At 36.6% G+C, this 20,913-nt stretch overlaps 1 protein-coding gene across 1 annotated transcript in view; it reads right to left on the minus strand.

Moving 5' to 3' along the window:
- DCC (DCC netrin 1 receptor) overlaps positions 1-20,913 on the minus strand; it is a 1,191,297-nt gene that overhangs the window by 79,064 nt on the left and 1,091,320 nt on the right. The window contains exons 22-23 of the mRNA XM_057527412.1: positions 15,987-16,052; positions 6,773-6,935 (exon numbers count right to left, since the gene is read on the minus strand). Coding sequence (XP_057383395.1) covers positions 6,773-6,935; positions 15,987-16,052 — 229 coding nt within the window. The remainder of the gene's footprint in view (positions 1-6,772; positions 6,936-15,986; positions 16,053-20,913) is intronic.

Below are 20,913 nucleotides of genomic sequence, written 5' to 3' on the forward strand. Positions count from 1 at the left end.
TGGTTTTCAACCTCTGCTCTACAGTTTTATAATCTTTTAAACCTCCACTTGTAGCTTCTGCTTCTCTTAAAACAATAATGTCTCCTCATAAGGCAGAATTTAGGCAGTTAAAATCTAAAACTTTGGTAGAAGCCCAGAGAAGTACCTCTTTCTCACTTTCCTCACTTGCAATGAATGGTTTATGAGAATAACTGCTTTCACGTTAGCTAAATGGTTCAAGTAAACTACTCTCAGTGGAGACCCTGTAACCTGTGCAAGGCCACTGGGAATGGCTTTGGTGTCCCCATTACTGGATAAGATGCTTTGTACATATTAGGCAATTAATAAATGTTTAGTAGTGTGATCTGTTGAATTTTTCTTAACATTCTTTTTTCTTGTCTTTCCTGAAGCATACTGATGAGGAGAAAAACAAAGAACCTCAGACTTCATATCTATTTAGTAGTTTAGTGGAGAAATAATGCCGGGTTTTCTGCTCTACTATTTTCCCAACAAGTATCTGCACTTCGCTGATTTCCTGGCAGCAGGCTCACACTGACTCTAGACAATGGTAATAACCCCTAGATCATTAACCCCTCGATCATTTTCTTGTGTTTAAGATAATAACTCTCTTGCTAACCATTTATTCCCTGAATTCATTTCCTTACACTTCACCTGCCCACAGGAAATGAGTCTGTAGCTCTTTATGTAATCCATTTCTGGTCACTTATTAGAACTTAATGTCATTTTCAAACTTGGAGATTTCACCCCATTATCTTTCTTTCTAACAAATCAAAATGCTAAATAACTTAAACCCTGGTGTCCATATGACTGCATACAGAGACACACCAGTTCCCAAATCCAGGACAAGATCATCAGAATGTCCATGATAACTCAATATTTAGATAGCTTGTGGTGGGCTTCCCTGGCGGTGCAGTGGTTGAGAGTCTGCCTGCCAATGCGGGGGACATGGGTTCGAGCCCTGGTCTGGGAGGATCCCACATGCCGCGGAGCGGCTAGGCCCGCGAGCCACAATTACTGAGCCTGCGCATCTGGAGCCTGTGCTCCGCAACAAGAGAGGCCGCGATAGTGAGAGGCCTGCGCACCGCGATGAAGAGTGGCCCTCACTTGCCGCAACTAGAGAAAGCCCTCGCACAGAAACGAAGACCCAACACAGCCATAAATAAATAAATAAATAAATAGCTTGTGGTAAAGAAGTTTGTCAAATAATTTTTGAAACTAGAAGGAAATGATGAATTCTGGTTTCCCTTGCTTACATTCATGCCTTATTCATTCATTCATTTACCAGTCCCCATGACTTCAGTAACAAGCATCCCCAGGTGTATTCTATTAAAAAAAAAGTTCTAAACCTGATGGAGGCAGAACCTTTTTAGTATGTTATGATTTACAACCTCCATCTGGAAAGAAATTATTATTCCTGATGAAATTCATAAGCATTTTTCTGGTGGATTTTAATCAGATCAAGACCTCTTCTGAGAAGCTGTTTATCTACCTAGCTGACAGTCATCAAGAATATAAATATCCCCATTTTTTTAGATTCTTTTCACATATAGGTCATTACAGAGTATTGAGTAGAGTTCCCTGTGCTATACAGTAGGTCCTTATTAGTTGTCTATTTTGTATGTAGTAGTGTGTTTATGTCAATCCCAACTTATCCCCCCCTTTGTAACCATAAGTTTGTTTTTCACATCTGTGACACTATTTCTGCTTTGCAAACACTCAATTCAATACTCTGTAATGACCTATATGGGAAGAGAATCTAAAAAAGACTGGATATATGTATAACTGATTCACCTTGCTGTACAGCAGATACTAACACAACATTGTAAATCAACTATACCCCACTAAAAATTAAAAAAAATAGAATCTAAAGATCTCTAGCAGACTTTATTTCCTTTCTGTATATATTCTATGAAAGACCATCTAACCACTTCTGCTTTCTATAATGTCTCTTATCAAGAGAGAAAGCTTTGGCCTTGGAGAGGCCTCCTTCCCCTGCTGGTAGTAGCCCAGTGGTCCATATAGCAGGGTTGTAATAAAACTGACATTTGCTCATAACTAAATTGTGTGAAATTTGTCCTAAAACCTGTAGGAACAGCTGTTACCCCAACCTTTTGTCCATCTGCTGGTTCCTTGACATAATCACTGCTGCCCGTTTTGGTCCACAGTTCCTCTATCTCACCATTTGGAATCTTCAAAATTTGTATGTAGGCGAACCCCGTGCAATGGTTCCTAAAGTGTGGTCCTTGGACCAGCAGCATCGGCATTACCTGGGAACCTGTTAGAAATGCACATTCTCAGGCCCCACCCCATCAGAAACTTGGGAAGGGGGTCATGAGGCCCAGCAATCCGTGTTTTAACAGCCCTTGAGAGGAATCTGATGCACCAAAACTTTGAGAAGCACTGTCTTAAGTGAATGATTTGGTTTTCTTTGTTTGTTTTTATTATAAAGCTAGTTTCTTCTATTCGACGTAGAATATGTCACGTTTATCCCTCCCACACACACACCTTTTCTTACAGGTACCAGTAATCTTTTGGCTTCCAAAAATAGCTGCAGGATAGGAGGGTCTCTTCCCACCCATGTATTCTTGAATAAAGGCAAAGCAAGGAATCTTCCACGGCTATCTTTGCTCTTTCTCATACTATGGCAAAGCTTCCAGAGCATAATCAAATTCTGGCGGGTTTTGTTCATTAGTTTTATCTATCTATGTATCTCTGTATCTATGTATCTATGTAACTATCTATCCATCTATCTATCCATCCATCCATCTATCTATCCATCCATCCATCTATCTGATCTTGCTTCTGCGCACAACGCCTTCACAGTCCTCTTTACTTACAAACTACTTACCCTTTAAGAGTCCCTTCAAGCCCGTTTTCTTTAGGAAACCTTCCTGACCACTTTAGGTCTGTATAATCTTAGAATAGCTACATCATTTCCCTGGTCTCTCTCTATACCACTCACTTTGCATTGATCACTGTTTGTCTTATTGGGTTGTCCAGATGCTCCCTGTGTGTGAACTGGTTTCCTCCAGTGATACTGGAGCAAACTCTCTTTACTTCCTTTCTGCAACATCACCCATTGTTTTATAACATGTATCCACTTGTTTATTCAGTGAACATTTATGGAATATTAAATGTGTTGAGAAGTATGCTAAGGAATAGAAATGCAAAGATCAGTGAGATGGTGGGAGTTTAATAAATGAATGAAAAAAGGCATGGCTTCTGCATTGTTGGAGCAAGGAGCATGCACAGGGGCATGGCAGGGAGGAAAGCTGAAAAAGTAGAGGGGACCAAATCATAACAGATACATTTAAACTATCAGTAAGTCAGTGGGAATTTGCAGAAAGGTTTTTAGCTCAAGAGTTAACATTCATCAGATTTGTTACTTTGTAGATCACACACCAAGCACATAGAAATCACTTGAATTGAATGATAAAAACGTGTCATTATTTTTTTTTTAAATTTTCCTCCATCCAAATCTTTCCCAAAGCTTTCCAGCCTCCTAATTATCTATACTGATTATTTTTACTCTACTGACTGCTACTAAAAACAAAACAAAAAACTTGCATTGGAAAGCCAGAGAAAATATGTCCTAGATACTCAAATAAACCTGCCTTTTCTGAGATGGAACTAAGATATATTGACGTCTTAAGTGGTTGTCAGTTAAAATCCTTGTGTGGTGAATACTGAAAACCAATGAAATGTTAAAATTTTGAAAATCAGTGAAAGTGACCTATAGTAAAGTACAATAGATTTCATTTGAGTTGAAACATTTGATCCTCAGTACTGAAGATGATTACTTTTGTTAAGATTTGAATGTGTGTGGATATTTAAAACTTGCTGTGTACACATGAAATCAAAGAGTGTGTAAGGGAAGTCTCTTCAAAGTGGTAAAAAAAAATTTTAATTAATAGCTAAAAAGAAATGCAGTTATTTTTATTTCATGTGAATTTGAAGCTAAATGCTACCATGTGATTTTGTAATTTAGTAGTAGTCCGTGGAGAATTTTAGTGGTAGAGGGTTGACAGAAAGTATTTAGTCCCATTTCTTATTTGAGGAAACCAATATTCAGAGACTAGCTCTTCCTTTAGGTGTAATTAAATACTATTCATTTAATTAAAGAAGTGGTAGAATCAGAACTAGAACTTGGGTTCTAACTTCTGTTAGTTATTTTATAACATAAAAAGAAAACCTTACCAACTAGAATGTGAGTCAATCAGATAAGCTAGCTCATTACCTCATTACATAAATCACAGAATAAAATGTGTAGACACTAACTTGAATGAAGTATTACTGATAGTACACAAAAATATGTTTCAAAGCCATATGGATCTAATTCAAGTCCCCCAGTAAAACACAAAGACAATTTACATTCTTCAGCAGTCCTAGATAAAGAGATATTGAAGAAGCACATGGATATTTCCTATTTCACCTTATTAATTACATTAAACTCCCATTTCTGAGAGCCCTGTAATGGACATTATTTCTGTTTCAAATTAGAATTGATTTTGCTTTCATCTGCATTATTTACTTTATTCTACAAAGTTCAGTGGTGGTGGTATGGGGGAGGAGAAGCGCTCAATGAAATCAAGAAAAGCTAAACTAAAACTCAGAAATATCTTAAAGGAGAGCTTTTCTTTTTTTCTTTTTCTCTGTTAACATATACAAACAAAGAGATCAGGATGAATGCCATTGGGCCTGTTACTGAAGAAAAATATATGAAGCTAAATTTTGAAAATATGCCAAGTAAATATTAAGAGACTTTGGGAGTGGGGTGAGGAAAAATCCAAGTGGCAGTAGCATAGGAGCTATAGATTCACTTTCTTTGGGCTTTCAGTCATTCATGGAGTGGTTTATTCTTTCAATCATTCCCTAATTTTAAAAACAAGTGATACCCAGGGTTCAGCTTCTACTCTTTCTAACAAAGTACTTAGGGTGGGATTTAGGACAATTTGAGAGTTTCTCAAAATAGCACCAAATCCCCCTTTTGGACATGGAGAAGACTAGCATTTTCTCTGTGGAGAAACAACATAGGTCCAGGAGTTCAGTTCATCAAGTCAATATAACCCTCAAACATTCTTCTAACAATGATGAAAATGATCAAAACAAAACAAAACACCTCACTACAGATGGTTTAGTTAATTCAATTCATTTTGTGAACGCATCCATGTTTTTAAAACTGTCATGAAATAAGGCCAGAAATTGCTGCCCTCCCTGCTTGCATTTCTGTGAATCTTTCTCAGCTCTGCCTCAGAGACCTGCAGCTTTGATTTTTCACCATTCTTTGTTTACAAAAGCCCTTTCCTGGGATTGCTGGACCAAGAGATTGTTCAACGACTTAATCACAGTGATTTTCCCCCAGAGCCTTACCAAGTGCCCAGCACTCTAGAAGCTCAGTGGGCGATTATGACTTCCCAGATGCTTACACAGGAGACCCACCTTATTAATCTCATTCTGTCTGGTTCCCTGTTCGGAAACAATGGACCAGCACACCAGCTATCATCAGCTTCAAGATAGTCCAGTCAAATGAATGCAGCTGGATATAAAATTTGACCTATCTTCTAAATAAATGAAATGCAAAGACTGCATCTGTACCCTATGTTACTTTCTTCAGTATGTACATCTTCCTGTACCCTGTTACTAAATATCTTACTTCAAAATGCTGGAAGGTATGCTAGAAATCAACAAATAGGGTCACAGCATTTTTAAAAAGAGAGAAAGGCTGAGTTATTACCAGGGGAAGAGGGAAAATTATTTGCTAGAGAATCTTTCTCCAGCAATGCGTATGGTATACAGTTGTCAAACCAGCCACCTATGGGCCCATGCCTCAGACTTGCAGAACACCATGCCTCAGGCCAAAAACAAACAAAAATTAAGGAAGGAGCCTATTGTAGCCAATCCAGTAAGAATAGCACAGCTGAAAAAGACATATCATGTTGGATTTGAAAAGTGTTAGAGAGGCAGAAAATAACCAGAAGGTTATTGCTGATTCCCACAACTGGCTGATACAAGGTTAATATGCTGTTTATGGGGTATCGCTGGGAGGGGATAAGCTGAATTAAAACCCCTTTTCCATTCCAAACTTTGTACTTTGATATATCTTTCTCTGCATGTGTTATAACCTAGAGCTGCACGATATGAAAATATTTTTAAACCCCTCAAAATTTTTAATTTCTGAAAATCCACCATAGCCAGGAAATATGAACCATTTTGAATATCTGGAATCTCTCATCTATCCTAACTACTGCCTCCAAACTAAACATTCCATAGTATTATAATTATGTTGAGTTTGGTAGTCTATACTTAGTCATTCATGCAACAAGCATTGATTAAATGCCTACAGGCCTTCTTGCCAAAAGGGATACGTAAATGCTTTTAGAGGAATACACATCTCCAATGTTTTATACATAATTGCAGAGAGAGGGCCATAAGTAGGGACACGGTGAAGTCCACTGTCTAAGTGTTACTTAAGGAATACCTGCTCTCATTTGAAAGGAAGAATCTGGTCTCAAGAAGTAAAATCAAACAGAAATGCAGAGTGAGTGTTCAGGTGGATTCTACTATTAATTCTGCAAGCCTAGTCCTCACCCTCTTAAGTTATGGGCCTGGAATGGACAAAGGCAAGATTTTGCCCAGCTCTGGAGAGGAGATAAGGAACACGTAGTGAATTATGGAAGCACACAGGAAGAGAACCGTCAAAAATCTAACTCAAAAAGATGGTAGTCAGGTCAAGCAGTGACTTCTCATCTCTTGGGAACTAGCTGTTACCTACTTTCTCTGCTGGGCTGAAGAACGCCGGGTGCAAATCACAGCCACGATCACCACCACCAGCACTGTGATGACGCCAACGGTGACCACAATAATCACAAGCAGGTTGCTGTTCTTCTGAGGAGTGACGCTGCCATGTGGGGGGTGCATCTGGCCAATGGGTGGCTCTGGGAAAAGATAGGCAAATGAAGATCAGGTTTAGGGAGATGTGACAGCCCATGGCTTATCAAGCTCGGTTAAGAATTCAAAGAGTTCCTATTGTTCTGGGCATTCCTGAAGCTGGGGAAAAAGCAATGAAAAATGAGAGGAAAGATCAAATTATCTACCCAAGATAAATGAAACCAATGTTCACATGGAAACTTTCATAGGAATATTCACAGCAACGTTATTCAGAATCACCAAAAGTGGGAAACCCCAAAGCCATCAACTGATGAATGGATAAACAAGTGTGATATATACATACAATAGAATACCACCCAGTCATAAAAAGGAATGAAGTATTGATACATGCTACAAAATTCATGTACCTTGAAAATGATATACTAAGTGAAAGAAGCCAGACACAAAAGGCCACGTATTGTACAATTCTACTTATATGAAATATCCAGAATAGGCAAATCTACAGAGACAGAAAGTAGATTAGTGTTTGCCAGTGGATGTGGGGAGAAGTGAATGGGGAAACACTGCTAATGGGTAGAGGGTTTCCCTTTGGGGTGATGAAAATATTCTAAAACTAGATAGTGGTGATGGTGGCACAACCTTGTGAATATGCTAAAAACCACTGAATTGTGCACTTTGAAAGGGTAAATTTATGGTATGGGAATTATATCTCAATGAAAAAATATAATTAAGCTATGGTATTGAGTAGAAAGTGGGGAAGGCAGGAAGCATGCTGCTTTGATCGATAAGAATTCCAGAAGACAAGAATCAGAGAAGGCTGAGAAAATACTATTTACTCGATGCTGTGAAAGACAAACTATTTGACACCAATCACTCATACTTTCCATTCCTTTTAAGAAGCTATCCATAAAGCACATTTAATTTTCAACCTGTCAAGGGTGTAAGAATCCCATTTAAAAGCAGCCACAGGGTTGGAAAGAGTGTCATAAAGTCCTAAGATTAATTTTTCCTGTGCTGTAACTGTACCTCATGGTAGACAATATTTAGGCAAAAATAGAATGATAATTTGCTTATGTAAGCAAGAATGACTAATGACCCTTTAAATAGCTTTCTTTAAACCCTCAGTGATTAATCAGTTAGAAAGATTCTGATTTATGTCATATTTACTATTACAAGCTACAAAATTCTAAAAAGTATATATTAGCATATAGTTTTATTTATAAATAATTTTAAAAGTAGCAGAAAGCAATGAATTTGGATGTTTTCCTAGATCTAAAATTTGAATGAGTTTCTTTAACAACCTATATTAGCTTTCTATACCCCTTGAGCAAAATCTTTAGGCCTTTTGTACCTCAGTGCCTTTACCTATAAAATGGAAATAATAATATTTATCATATGTAGTTATTGTCAGAATTAGAAAAAATAGACAAAGCAACTATCTCAGCAACTATCTGACACTGTAATTGCTTATAATATCATTATCCTACTGAAACATTAAATAAAATATTGCCTAAATTAATAATCTACCATATCATTTGGGATACTTTTGGTGTGGACTTCCAAACTATTGATACAAACTTTTTCGAAATAATATTCAATGTGAAAGATAAATTAACTTGTTTTCATAAGTTAATATAATAATCCAGCACTTGCCTCAAAATTGAAACACTATCTTTTGACAAGTTATCTAAGAATCACTGGGTTTTTTTTTTTTTTTGAAAAGATAGTCACCTAAATTTAAACAAATTATTGCTGATTCAATATTGTTGGGGAAAAAAAATAAGTGCTGCCGACATAACTTGAATCTCAGGGGCGGGTAACTCATCAAGTTTTTACACAGCACTTTCTGCTAAAAGATTCTGATTATAAATGAAAGAAATAAGGTTTCCTTGAAGTAATTTTTTCATTTATTACAAAGGAATGAGGCAAGTAATGAAAGGTTAGAACTTTCTGTGTCATAGTTTTACTTACAATTTAAAAAGTCATGTTACAGTAGTATCTCAATATGCCCTTTCTGTTCTTAATAAATTAATTGATTGGAATAAATTAACCTTTTATGTGAGAGTGTACAGTGGAGGCCGTTGGGGATCTCATGGATTTTATTAGCTTAACTTAAATTTAACAGTTCACCATTTCTGACAAACTTAGTTTGAGTCATACCTGGCAGTAACACTGTATGAATATTTTTAAAAACCATATAAATTGGAATTTTTCAAATTTTTGCTCTTCTTTCTTTCTTTCCACCTATGAAGATATCATGCTCCAAATCAGAAAGTAATGACTCTGGATTCTGCTGAGCTTTAGATTAAGTGAGATATTGATGTCATTTGCCTCATAGAGTTGGGTTCATGAGGGCTCCCATTATAAATCTTTGATTCCAGGCTTTTATGACTTCCTCATAAAAGTTCCATCAGTTTAAAACTTGGTTTTCAAGATCTTTCATTAATTTCCCAATCTCCATTCAAAGGCTGACTAATCAGAATATCTGACATTGAACAGGCAATAAAGAAAGTCAAGTGCAATGGTGTCTTTAGATGGAGTCGATCCTTGTTATTTGCAGTAGTTGTGTTCTATAAAGACATCACAAATACTAAATTAGGGAATACAAAGTATTGCTTCTAGAGGAAACACAGTGTCATGTTCCTGGGAGCCTCTGGTCACTACCTTTTTATCAACCAATCAAAGCACAACCTTGTTTCATGTGGGTTTCTGTTTAAAGGTGTGTTATTTAATATGTAATGGTGATTCATTAACATTGAACTCATAGCCAACAGCGCTATAAATTCATGCCTGAGTGAAGCATAATTAACACACATATTTTCTCCATCACACACATCAGCCTTTAATGTTTAGGAACACTAGAAAGCACTTCATCACCACATTTAGGGACAGCTTTAAACAGTGAAACCACCAACAAAAACCCACAAAAATGTGAAAAATTGGCACTAAATGTAGTGCCGAAAGGACACATCCATGGCATGAGAGCTGAACCATCAAGGCAGAACGTCACCTTGTTCCAGCTCAGCTGAGTTTGTGAGCACTGGGCCGCTCAAATGTCTGGCTGCTCTGCACACGTCCAAGGATGATCATAAAAGCACCATAATTATTGGTTTTGGGGGTTAGAAATAAAATTTTAGAGAGTAGGTAAATTCATGAATAGAGAACCTGCAAATAATGATGATCAACCATATATCTAAATATATTAAAAGACTGCTCCAAATTAGGAAAAAATTTAGAACTCACAAACTTAGATTGTGTAGGTAAGAGTTCTGGGAGATAGCCTGACTCCAGAAGGGGCAAGGTGACCTTTGCCCCCTTTTGGAAGCTGAATGGTGTAATTCAAAGGCTTACAAATCTCCTCCAGGGCACTGTGATTATTTCATGAGATAACGGATGCATCACACTGACCACACACCCTGGCGCAGAGTTGGTGCTCGACAGATATGATGCGGCCCAATATATTTCATTCTATGTGATTTTTCCAAATTAAAGAAAAATACAGTATCCTAATTCATCTGTTCCTGGTGTTAGCCTAAGAGTGTGGGTATCCAATGTCTGAGTAATCAAGACCTAGATATGTTTCATTAAAATCAGTGAGAAGGGAGTCACATTTTTTTAGTATCACATAAGCATTCCATCCAACTTAATTTTCATGATATCTGATCACCACAAATGATTTCATTCTTTTTATACTAAATTTAATAAAAACAAACATAGATTTCATAATCTGTTGGGTCTAAAGCCTTAGTAATGATTAGAAAATTGGTTTAGCATAACTACTAATTAGGTCTTTAATTTTTATGATACTTGGTAGGCTTTGAAAAATATTTTATGTGTCTTATCATATTTGCCCTCAAAAATTCTGCAGTATGCTCATGGATAGACTGGTACTCTGAGTGCTTAACTATCACATAGAACACAAAGCCATGTATCGAATCCAGGAGTCCTGGCTCCCATGTTGAGAACCTGGTCTCATTGCCACAATGGCTGAGCCCTGATAGTTACACAATATCAATAGGCAGGTAAACAATGTGAACATAAGATTGACAAGTTCAGTTCTGGGGAGACAAACAGATCCAATGAAAGCTTCTAGTTGGGAAATTAACTTCCCTCCCATGATTACAGTGTTCTCCAAAAACAGTTTTGTTATTAGAACACTTTCAGCTCAACATAAGTCTTCATAATTTCACAGGCCTTTGAATTTGAACATTCATATGGCATTGAATATTTCAAGGCATTCCACCCTGAAATAAGGTACTATATAGTCAATCAGCTGGAAGAGATCTCACAGATAATCTAGCCCAGTGTTCCCTAAAATGAAATATTAATCACCATTATGGGGGAAAAATGTTCCTTGGTCAATTAAGTTGGAAAACATATTTTTTCCCTCAAATATCAGAATTTTGAACATGCTAATGTGAACTGTGCATTGCCAGGAGAGGTAGTGCAGAAATGGCAGAGAATCTATTCAATTATTCCATAAATAAGATCCAGTTGGGTGCTGTGGATATGATGTTGTGATCAAAATATGGGTAAGTGGTAATTATATGATATGATGGAGGTGTTAACTATGGTTGTCATCATTCTGGATTATTTAAGTGGATCAAAGCAGCTCATTGTACAACTTAAACTTACACAATGTTATATGTCAATTATTTTCCAATAAAGTTGGAGGCAGGGGGAAAAGCCATCATGAAAGGATTCAAGTAGGCAAAAAGAAACAATATGAGATAAGACATATACACAGTTGTGAGATAATCAGAGGCTTGCCCAACTAGTTGGACCGGAGAAGAAAAAAATTCCTATATATTAAATGTTCTGTCTTCCATTCCTGAAACATGTACCCCATCTGGGTCACTGTGACATGAATAGAATGTCAGGTTACTTCTCACCTGAGATCAAGGCATAGCCAATAGAAGGGAGTTGTGAAAGCTCCATTTCTGAGCTATTTTTCTGGAAGGGTGGAGAAGGAAAAACAGCCAGGCTATGAAACCATTAGAATGTAGTTATGGGGCCACATATATATCATTTCCTAATAATGTGTATGTCATGGTCTTCTTGTATATTGTGTAGTTTGAGAATAATTTCCAAATTAGCATATTGATTGCTCCCTACCAAAAAAGAGTGGGGCATAATTGTTGACCTCATGGAGCTTACAATTCACTGGACAAGATTTACATTAAACAAATCATGAAGCAAATAAATATAACATTACCACTATAGTTGGTGTTTTAAAGAAAAGTAGAGTTCAGGTAGAAAGATATAACGTGAGGATGTGATACGAGGTCATTGACAGAGGAGGGAGGTCATGAAAGGTCTCATTATAGAAGCGACTTTTAAGCTAAATTATGAACTGTTGCTAGGATTTAGTTCTTGTTCCTTTACAAGGGAACTGAGAGCAGACTGTGTGTGTGTCTGGAACACTGGGAGCAAAAAGAAAATGGCACAAAATGAGGCTGAAAAAAGAAACAGGACCTTGTTCACATGAGCCCTGTAAATCACATTCAGTTATCCTCGGTAAAATCACAGATGGTTTAAGAGTTTTCAGCAAAGAAGTGACAGGCTTGATTTGTTCCAAGGAGACATCTTTTCCCTCTGCGTGGAGAGGGGTTGGTGCTGGAAAAATAGAGACCAGCTAAGAGGATATCGAATTCTCCAGGTGAGAGTTGATGATAGCTTAAACTGAGATGGTGGCAACTTCAGTCAAGCAAGGAGGACACGTTCACAATATAGCTTGAAAGTAAATGAATAAAGCAGATTGCACTTGGGGTAGGAAAGAAAGGAGGAGTCAGGTTCAGGCCTCAGCAATATCCTTATGTCTAGGATGAGGGAGAGGGTGAAAGGGCAGGTAGGCTCAGTGGGGCAAGAACCAAAGTTCAGTCTTGAATATGTCAGGGTTGAGATCTTATGATGAATTGTAAAGAGGCAGCCAGAAGGTCTGTATTAGATATATAAATGTGGGAGCTGGCATATAGATGGAATTTGAAGCCTGGGAGGAGATGAGATCACCAAACTCAAGTGTATAGAGTGAGCAGAGATGCTCTCTCAAGACTAATCCTCTAGTATTCAGGTAGAAGGCGAGGACCTGGCAAAAGGAAGTGAGCACCAAACAAGTTTCCCAATGATTACTTGACAATGGAACACTTTTTTTCTCAGAGATTCTCACGGGACCCATGTACCTTGGACCAACCTTTGGGGAATGCTAATAAAGATCAGTGGCTGTTAACTGGCGAGATTTTGCCCCCCAAGGGGAAATTTGGCAATGTCTAGAGACAGTTTTGGTTGTTACAACATGGTAAAGGGGAAATACTACTGGCATCTAGTGGATGAAGGTCAGGGATGTTGTTAGACATCCTACAGTGCACAGGATGAACCCAACGACAAAAAAATTATCCAGTCCCCCCAAAATTATCCAGTTCCAAATGGCAATGGTTCTGTAGTTAAGAAACCCTGATCTAGCTTAACACTTTCTATGTTCAGATGAAAAACAGAGATCCAGAGAGTTTAAGTGAATTGATTCACACATTTCTAATCCATGGCAAAGTCAGTTCTAGAACCTGGGGTTTGGGATTAGTCTGAGGGCCTTAACATCATTTCAGATAGATAATGTTTAGATAGTAGGTGGGCAGAGCCTCTCGTAGACTAGAGCTTGAGACCCCTGGGACACTCTAATTATCTTTACTTAAGGGAAATCAAAACTAGAGGGAAAACCATGGCTTTTTCTCCTAAACACAGAGTTTAAGGCATGTTTTACAGAACAGCTAATACAATTCTAAATATACAAAAATTAATTAATAACAATTTTTAAATAAAGCTTTACCAAAATATCAACACCTATCAAACTTAAGTTTTCAAAGGTTGAAGTCAATATAACAATGCTTTTGCAGGGTTTGTAGATCTCTTTACCAAAATTACTAATTTTGAAAATTTTAGGAAAAGCTACCAACAAAAAGAAATTGGTGATTTATCTTCCCCAATGAAAAAAGGACTGGATTGAAGTAATTTTCACTTGTGTTATCCTTCATACAAATATAAACTACAAAATCACATTTTCAGAAGTTGAAGATTTTCCTGCTTCAAGAATGTGGACCACAAAACTGAATGCATCATATGGTAGTATTTTATGGTAGTAAAATACTACCATATCACCACATATTAGCTTTGATTCTACCTGCCACCAGAAAATAATTTAGGAAGCCTCTTCAGTTTCCTCAATTTAATTAAGGGCTTCCAACTTCAAGAGTAAACATGAACTATAGCTTTGTTTTTCTTTATTTGAATTCCAAGAGTGCTTTTTCAAAACAGTGACACATTGTAAGAGAAAGTAAAGGATTAGCGAGGTCTAAATTTATTTGCAAGTGGCTTGAGTGTCCTGACAATAAACCATTATTCTATTACAATTCTTTGAAGGATGAATCCAGAAGTATAAGGAGAGATAGGCAACCTCTCTAATTCTGTCACTACATGAGGGGATGTATGAACTTTTCATTGTATATGAGGTTCAAAAACTCAAGAAATTTCAAGATTTTTTGTTCTTATTTATGCAGCCTACTTAGCAAAGGTGTGGTGGGGTTAGAGTTTTATCAGCCAAGCTTTCACTTATATACATAATTTGAAAATATACCCCCTTCTTAAGGTATAAGACGTTAGTAGAATTTTAATTAGGAAGGTAGAGTTTTCAGATGCCTTTGCTGATTTGCTTGTAAGAGCCCAAGCTAAAGGCAAATTACATATTTACTATCATTTACTGGATAGCGAAATAGAATAGGAAATAGATTAAGTATGCCCTCTACCATCCGTGCCTCTCTGAGGTTATCAAGTCACCTTAATTAATTGTGTAGCCTGTAATAATTAGTTATTCCAGTAGGGATTCTAGAAATGTTTCAGGTACTTTGTTCATCCCATTCATTTAACAGGAAATGCCTAAAACATCATTAAGTGTTGCAGAAAATTGAGAAGGGGTAATGTCAACAATCTATCTAAACTGGCTCAAAGTCATTGGATATCATTCATCTATTTTATCTTCATGACTTTCTCCTGTGAGATAATGTATATCAGATCAAATTTAATTACAATTATATTTCTCACTAGGAATCTTAAATAGTAAAAAAATAAAATAAAGTGACATGCATTTCTCTCAATTACTGTCATTCTCTTCATCTGAAGTTTGACTCCTGTGAAAAGAAAAATCCTTATCTGTTGACTTATCTGTTAACATCAGATTTGGGCTGAGGTTTCTTTTCAATCAGAGAATTCATTTTCTTTTGAAGGGCAAGTTCAAATAGTCCATAGCAAACTTCTAAACTTGATCCAAAATTAGGATTGCCAGATTTAATAATTAAAAATAAAGGAGGTTCAGTTAAATTTGAATTATTTCTAGTTGCCTACGGATATGTACACTGAGATGCCTATGTACGTTGAGATGGTAATCCCTTGCAATATTTTTCTTTATCTCAGATTCATAGGCAATCAGAAGGGATTCAAATTTTACTGGGCCTCCTGTATTTTCAGTTGTTCCATTTGGCAATTCTGTCCAAGATTAGTGTTCTTTAGGACAAACAATTTAAGAGAGTATATTGTTCTGTGTCTTTGGCTTACATTTGCTTCACCTGTAACATACATAACCACTGCTCAGTAGTGGATGGAAACTGTGAGGAAATAATTATTCTTTCTCAATTGTCCATATTCCAATTGCCTCTTAATTTCCTGGCACTCTGACTCCTGAAAAAGTCCCAGTAACTTCAGTTTGTGAAACTGAGTGGGTTTCAGTCACCTCTCTACAATAAAATTGTAGAACTATTTCAAATATATATAGTACTTTCAAACCTAGATAGTTAAAAGCCATGCATCATTTACAAAATTCTCTATGCTTGGACTTTTCTGACTGTTTTGTGTACTTGTCAACTCTCATCAGCATTGTCTCCTGGTGGAATATGCTCCAGGTTTGTTAATAACTTCACGTTCCTATTATTCCCACTAAAACCCTAAGTCTGGGGTTCTTGGCACTTGCAGTCAATAGAAAATTTGCCTCAGACACTCTAGAATTAACAATTTTAATTAATATAATGAATCCAATAGAACCTAATTTATATACTTACCGTTGAGAGTGCTTCTATCAATCAAATTAGTATCAACTGGCCAATAACCTCCATCTCCATGGCGACCTGTTTATCGGGAAAATATACCAGAAAGTTAGTGGACCTGCAACATGAAAGCACAAATGAAACAAAATAGACAAAAACTAACAAATATTTTAAAATACACAAACAACTGAATAAGACTATTTTGTCCACTTCAAAGAAAGCCTGAAAAGAATGATACCATTATACTTTGCAAGAAAATGTTATTTTCTATGCGTGAGAAAAACCTGCCACAAAAATACTCTTTTAAACAAGCTAAATTCAATTCCTCACTGAAAAGCTGACCCCCCCCTCCTTTTTCCCTCCAATACTCTTGTTAATGTGTCACCAATAGGTACAGCACCAGTGTTAGTATAAGCGTTGCTGTCTTGAACATCTCAGAACAGAAGGAGTGGTCGTGTTGGCTCCTAGAGTGACAGAGCCCACCTCCTTCATGTTACAAGAGGTACAGTCTACACTGCTGCCATTGGACATGACTTTGTGGCAAACTATCATTATTACTGTACCAGGGGACAATACTTTTTGCCTTATAACTGGGCTTTGGTTAGGCTTTGTGTTATGTGCCAAATAGGTGCCTGGGAATGAGCTATTGGATATGGAATAAAGAGTAGGGGGCATGTCACAGCCCACATGGTCTGAATATTTCTTATAAACACACCAAGAAAGAAGGAAGGTTTCTCTAGTAGCACACATTTGGAACCACTGCCTTCTATTAGGTGTTCAACAGTTGTAAAAGTAGTCTTTAAGAGAAATGAGCCAGAAATTAACCAGAAATAATTATACTATCATCCATATTTAATTAATAGTTTTTCACTACAGGTAATCCCCTTTTCTATTGGTACATTTGTAGAACTGTGATTATTTGGTTAGATTTTGAGTTCTAGAATACCTATTCGGAAAAACATTTGGGAGTTGAATCTATACTCAAACATGTACAAGACTACAGCTAATTCTTTATACACTTCGGAGTGTTATTTGTGAAGCAGTTATAATCAGTGGGTGATGTCGAGGAAGCCAGCTGGGGCAGCCAGCTACGATAACATTGGTTGTTTTTCTCATATGTATAGATTTTCTTTTCTTTTTTAAGACTTCCAAGTCCTGCTCTTGTGACGTTCCTTTGCATACCAAACACTCTTCTTAATAAAGCTTTTCCAAGAGCTCACAATTTTATTTGCAAAAGAGTTGTGAAGAAACAACTTAAATCTTGTTACCAGACTATGAATTCACAATTAAAAAAAAATCTTTCAATATTAAGTCAGAGCTGAACTAAGAGCGTTAAGCTTCCAACAAGCAATGATAAATTAATTCAATCACATCATATTCTGTTTTCAGGGTAAACTGGTACATTTACAATCTGCTGGCCAATGACTCTGGGTATATAAAGAAGTGGGAATTAGGATGGAGGCTCCAATGTGTGTGTGTGTTGGGGGGGATGATTGGGGAGGAGCAACTGAAATAAGCAGCAGTTGTGAAAATTTTGGGGGGTTGACTGATAAGCCTAACCCTTTTCCCAAATACCTTGCTTGTGTGACTCTGATACATCTGGGGTTTCAATAAGTGGAGGATAAGCTTTGCCCACGGGACATTGCCAGATCAACGTTGGAAGAAATGAAGTGAGACACAAGTTCTGCATAAATATTAAGATTACTTTTCTCACATCTGAAAGCAACTAGATTGCAAAGCAGCCAGCCAAAGAGATGCTAACAGCCCCATCACTTAGGCCACTAAAGCAATAAATGATCCCTGTTGGGAATATTAGATGTGTTCAGTTAACTTGGTAAATTTCATAAGCACTGATTAAGGGAAATAGAGAACTAATTAGGCTCTGGAAGACGAAAAGTCAGTTAATGCAAAGATATAAACTACTGTTGGATCCCAGAGGTCTTAAATTTTTTAATGGAGCATAAAACTGATAATAATCCATTCAAAATGTATTAAGTGCCTACTATATGCAAGCTACAGTCCTAGATCCTCAGGGAAAGGGTAGTATAAAAAGATTTATCAGATATGGAACCTGCCATGACAGATAGAGTTGGTTCACTGTATCCAAATCCTATACAGGCCTATTTATGGTTAATATTAGCTAACTGCAGATAGTTTTTAACTTATTCTGACTTTAAAGATTTAAGAATAAGTTAATTCTTACTATAAAATCACTATCACTACATTGATTTACTATTACTATAAAATCACTATTAGATTTAATTGAAAATGTTTTTCATTTATCCAGTATTATTAAAAGAACTACATGCAGATAAAAGATAATGTATTATTTTTAGTCTTACATTATAATTTGCACAATTAAATTTACCTTAAAATCCCTGAATTTCTTTTTTTGCTTATTATACTAAATCTCTAACATTTTTCAAAATTAAAAATTCCAAATAAGTAAATGAATACGTGGATATCTAAATATGACATTTGTGGAAGTAATATAATACATTTTGATGTATATGCGTTTTATTTTTAATTATTCAAATAGAGTTCAATGTAGTTAAAAAACTGAGAATGGGTAGTTTCTTTTTTTTTTATTATGGAATTAGTAATATGATTTTACATGAACTCAGGAATCAAAATGTACTATATGAATATACTAATATATTCTACAGAATATAAAGAAGAACTCTTGTGTTACTAGGTACCCATATTTCCTTAATAATAGAAATGAGGGTGAGGAAAAGAATTAAGATGATAAAGAGTAATGAATTTATCATCAATTAACCAACCATGGATTTCATTCAGATAATTTCATCAAAAAATCACTTCTTCCAGAAAGTTTTGATAACTAAAACAAATGTTTTCTACTTTTCAAAATGTTTTGGAAATAAAGAATGGTGGTTTCAGGAAGAAAAATAAAATTTAAAAAATGATCCCATGTCTGACTTTAAAAAGAGGAAGACTGCGTCTTTTTAGAGTTATTCAAAATAGTTTAGGTAGTTTTAAATTTATTTTATTTAGGTACCTCTAAGGAAGGTCCAAACCAAAAAATTCATGCTCCTCCCCTTGGTTTGCACTCCTAAAATATTATAAATGAAAGAGTCATTTAAAGAGTTACTTTTTCTATTTTATTTAAGGGATAGATCATCCTATTTTGGCAAGAGACATATACTCCCTTAAGCAAAAGCTAAAGTCTCCATGATTTCCCTGCCAGTTACTCTCTGGATTGAGGGGAAAATGGGCAGAGGTATTATGAATTCCTTTAGGAAGTGTGTTTATTATTATATTTCTTGCTGCTTACCAAAGTGACATTTATACTCTGTTCTCAATACTTGATAAGTGACTAAACTGAATTAGAATACTTGGTAATATGTTAATAATGTAAACACATTTGAAGCTACTACTATTATACACACTAATCTCTATGTTCTTGTTCTTACATTATCACTTAAGATATTGCTTCCGTATTTTTTTTTTTTTTTAACAAATTATAGCTACTTTATTTATTTATTTATTTATTTTTGGCTGTGTTGGGTCTTCGGTTCGTGTGAGGGCTTTCTCCGGTTACGGCAAGTGGGGGCCACTCTTCATCGCGGTGCGCGGGCCCCTCACCATCGCGGCCCCTCCCGCCGCGGGGCACAGGCTCCAGACGCGCAGGCTCAGCAGTTGTGGCTCACGGGCCCAGCCGCTCCGTGGCACGTGGGATCCTCCCAGACCAGGGCTCGAACCCGCGTCCCCTGCATCAGCAGGCAGACTCTCAACCACTGCGCCACCAGGGAAGCCCCGTATTTTTTTATTGTGGTGTGTGCATGTGTAAAATTAAACAGTATAATGTTTACATTAAACTCCTACTTTTAGCACACATGGGCAGATGAAGAATATTCCCCATGATAAAAAATTTTTAGCACCTAGAAAAGATTAATTCAATTGGAATTTCAGTTCTAGAGTGGTTTTTCTGAGTGGATGTTTATAAGTTCAGGGAGGAGTGAATGGAAAATTAATCTGCAGAGGACATGGAGAAAGCTGAACGTGGTAGTTTAATCTATTTTTAATCCATCTTCCCTGAATGGGGCTAACAGAGGGTCCTTCAGAATGGCACCCACACAATCAACCCCAACATATGGACCATAATCTAAATCAAACAGACAGATTGGTTGTCTAACACACATTCAATATATATCCTCCCAAGGATGCAGAGCACTGAGATATCTTCTTGATCTTAGAATTGGTTCTCTGAAAATAATTCCAGTGATAATGAAGGAAAGTGCATTGATTTTATGTCTTGTATACCAGTGGGTAAAGATAATGCATTGATGCCACATGGATACAGTTTTACTGTCCAATACACAGATCATATTGAGACATTTAAAACAGATGATTCTTCAGAGGCTGAAAAATGTGGCTAAGAGAGCGATTCACCATACAGTTAATACTGCTGACTTTGAACAAAGGCATCAGGGCATCTAAAAACCAGAAAGCAAAATCATAACCTATGCCTAGGATATTTCAAACATATATTAATAGAAAAAACTCATGAGCTCTTCTCACCCTCTCCTCAGGTTCAACACATTGTTTTCAAGTTAACATGAATGAAAATTCATTGATTAAAAGAAAGTACAATGTTACTACTTCATATGTAAGGGCAGCTGACATGCCTGCCATATACTGAGGCCTGATGCTCAACAAATACTGTGTCAAGTCTATGAGCAATAATTTTGGGGAATGCATTTGGTGACCTACTCTGAGTCAGACACAGTGCAAGAGAACCAAATATCCCATTGTCCATCTTTTCCTTGACCATGAGAGGCAGTTCTTTGGGAGTTCCAATTTCTGCCTTTCTGCCATAAAATATAAATAGAGTAGACTATGAGGAGAAGTAAATTCATTTTCTAAGAATCCTCAGAAAGCAATCTAAAATACAAGATTACAATTTCACATATGAATGCTA

This window comes from Balaenoptera acutorostrata, chromosome 13 (assembly GCF_949987535.1).
Source record: "Balaenoptera acutorostrata chromosome 13, mBalAcu1.1, whole genome shotgun sequence".
NCBI classification, from domain to species: Eukaryota; Metazoa; Chordata; class Mammalia; order Artiodactyla; family Balaenopteridae; genus Balaenoptera; species Balaenoptera acutorostrata.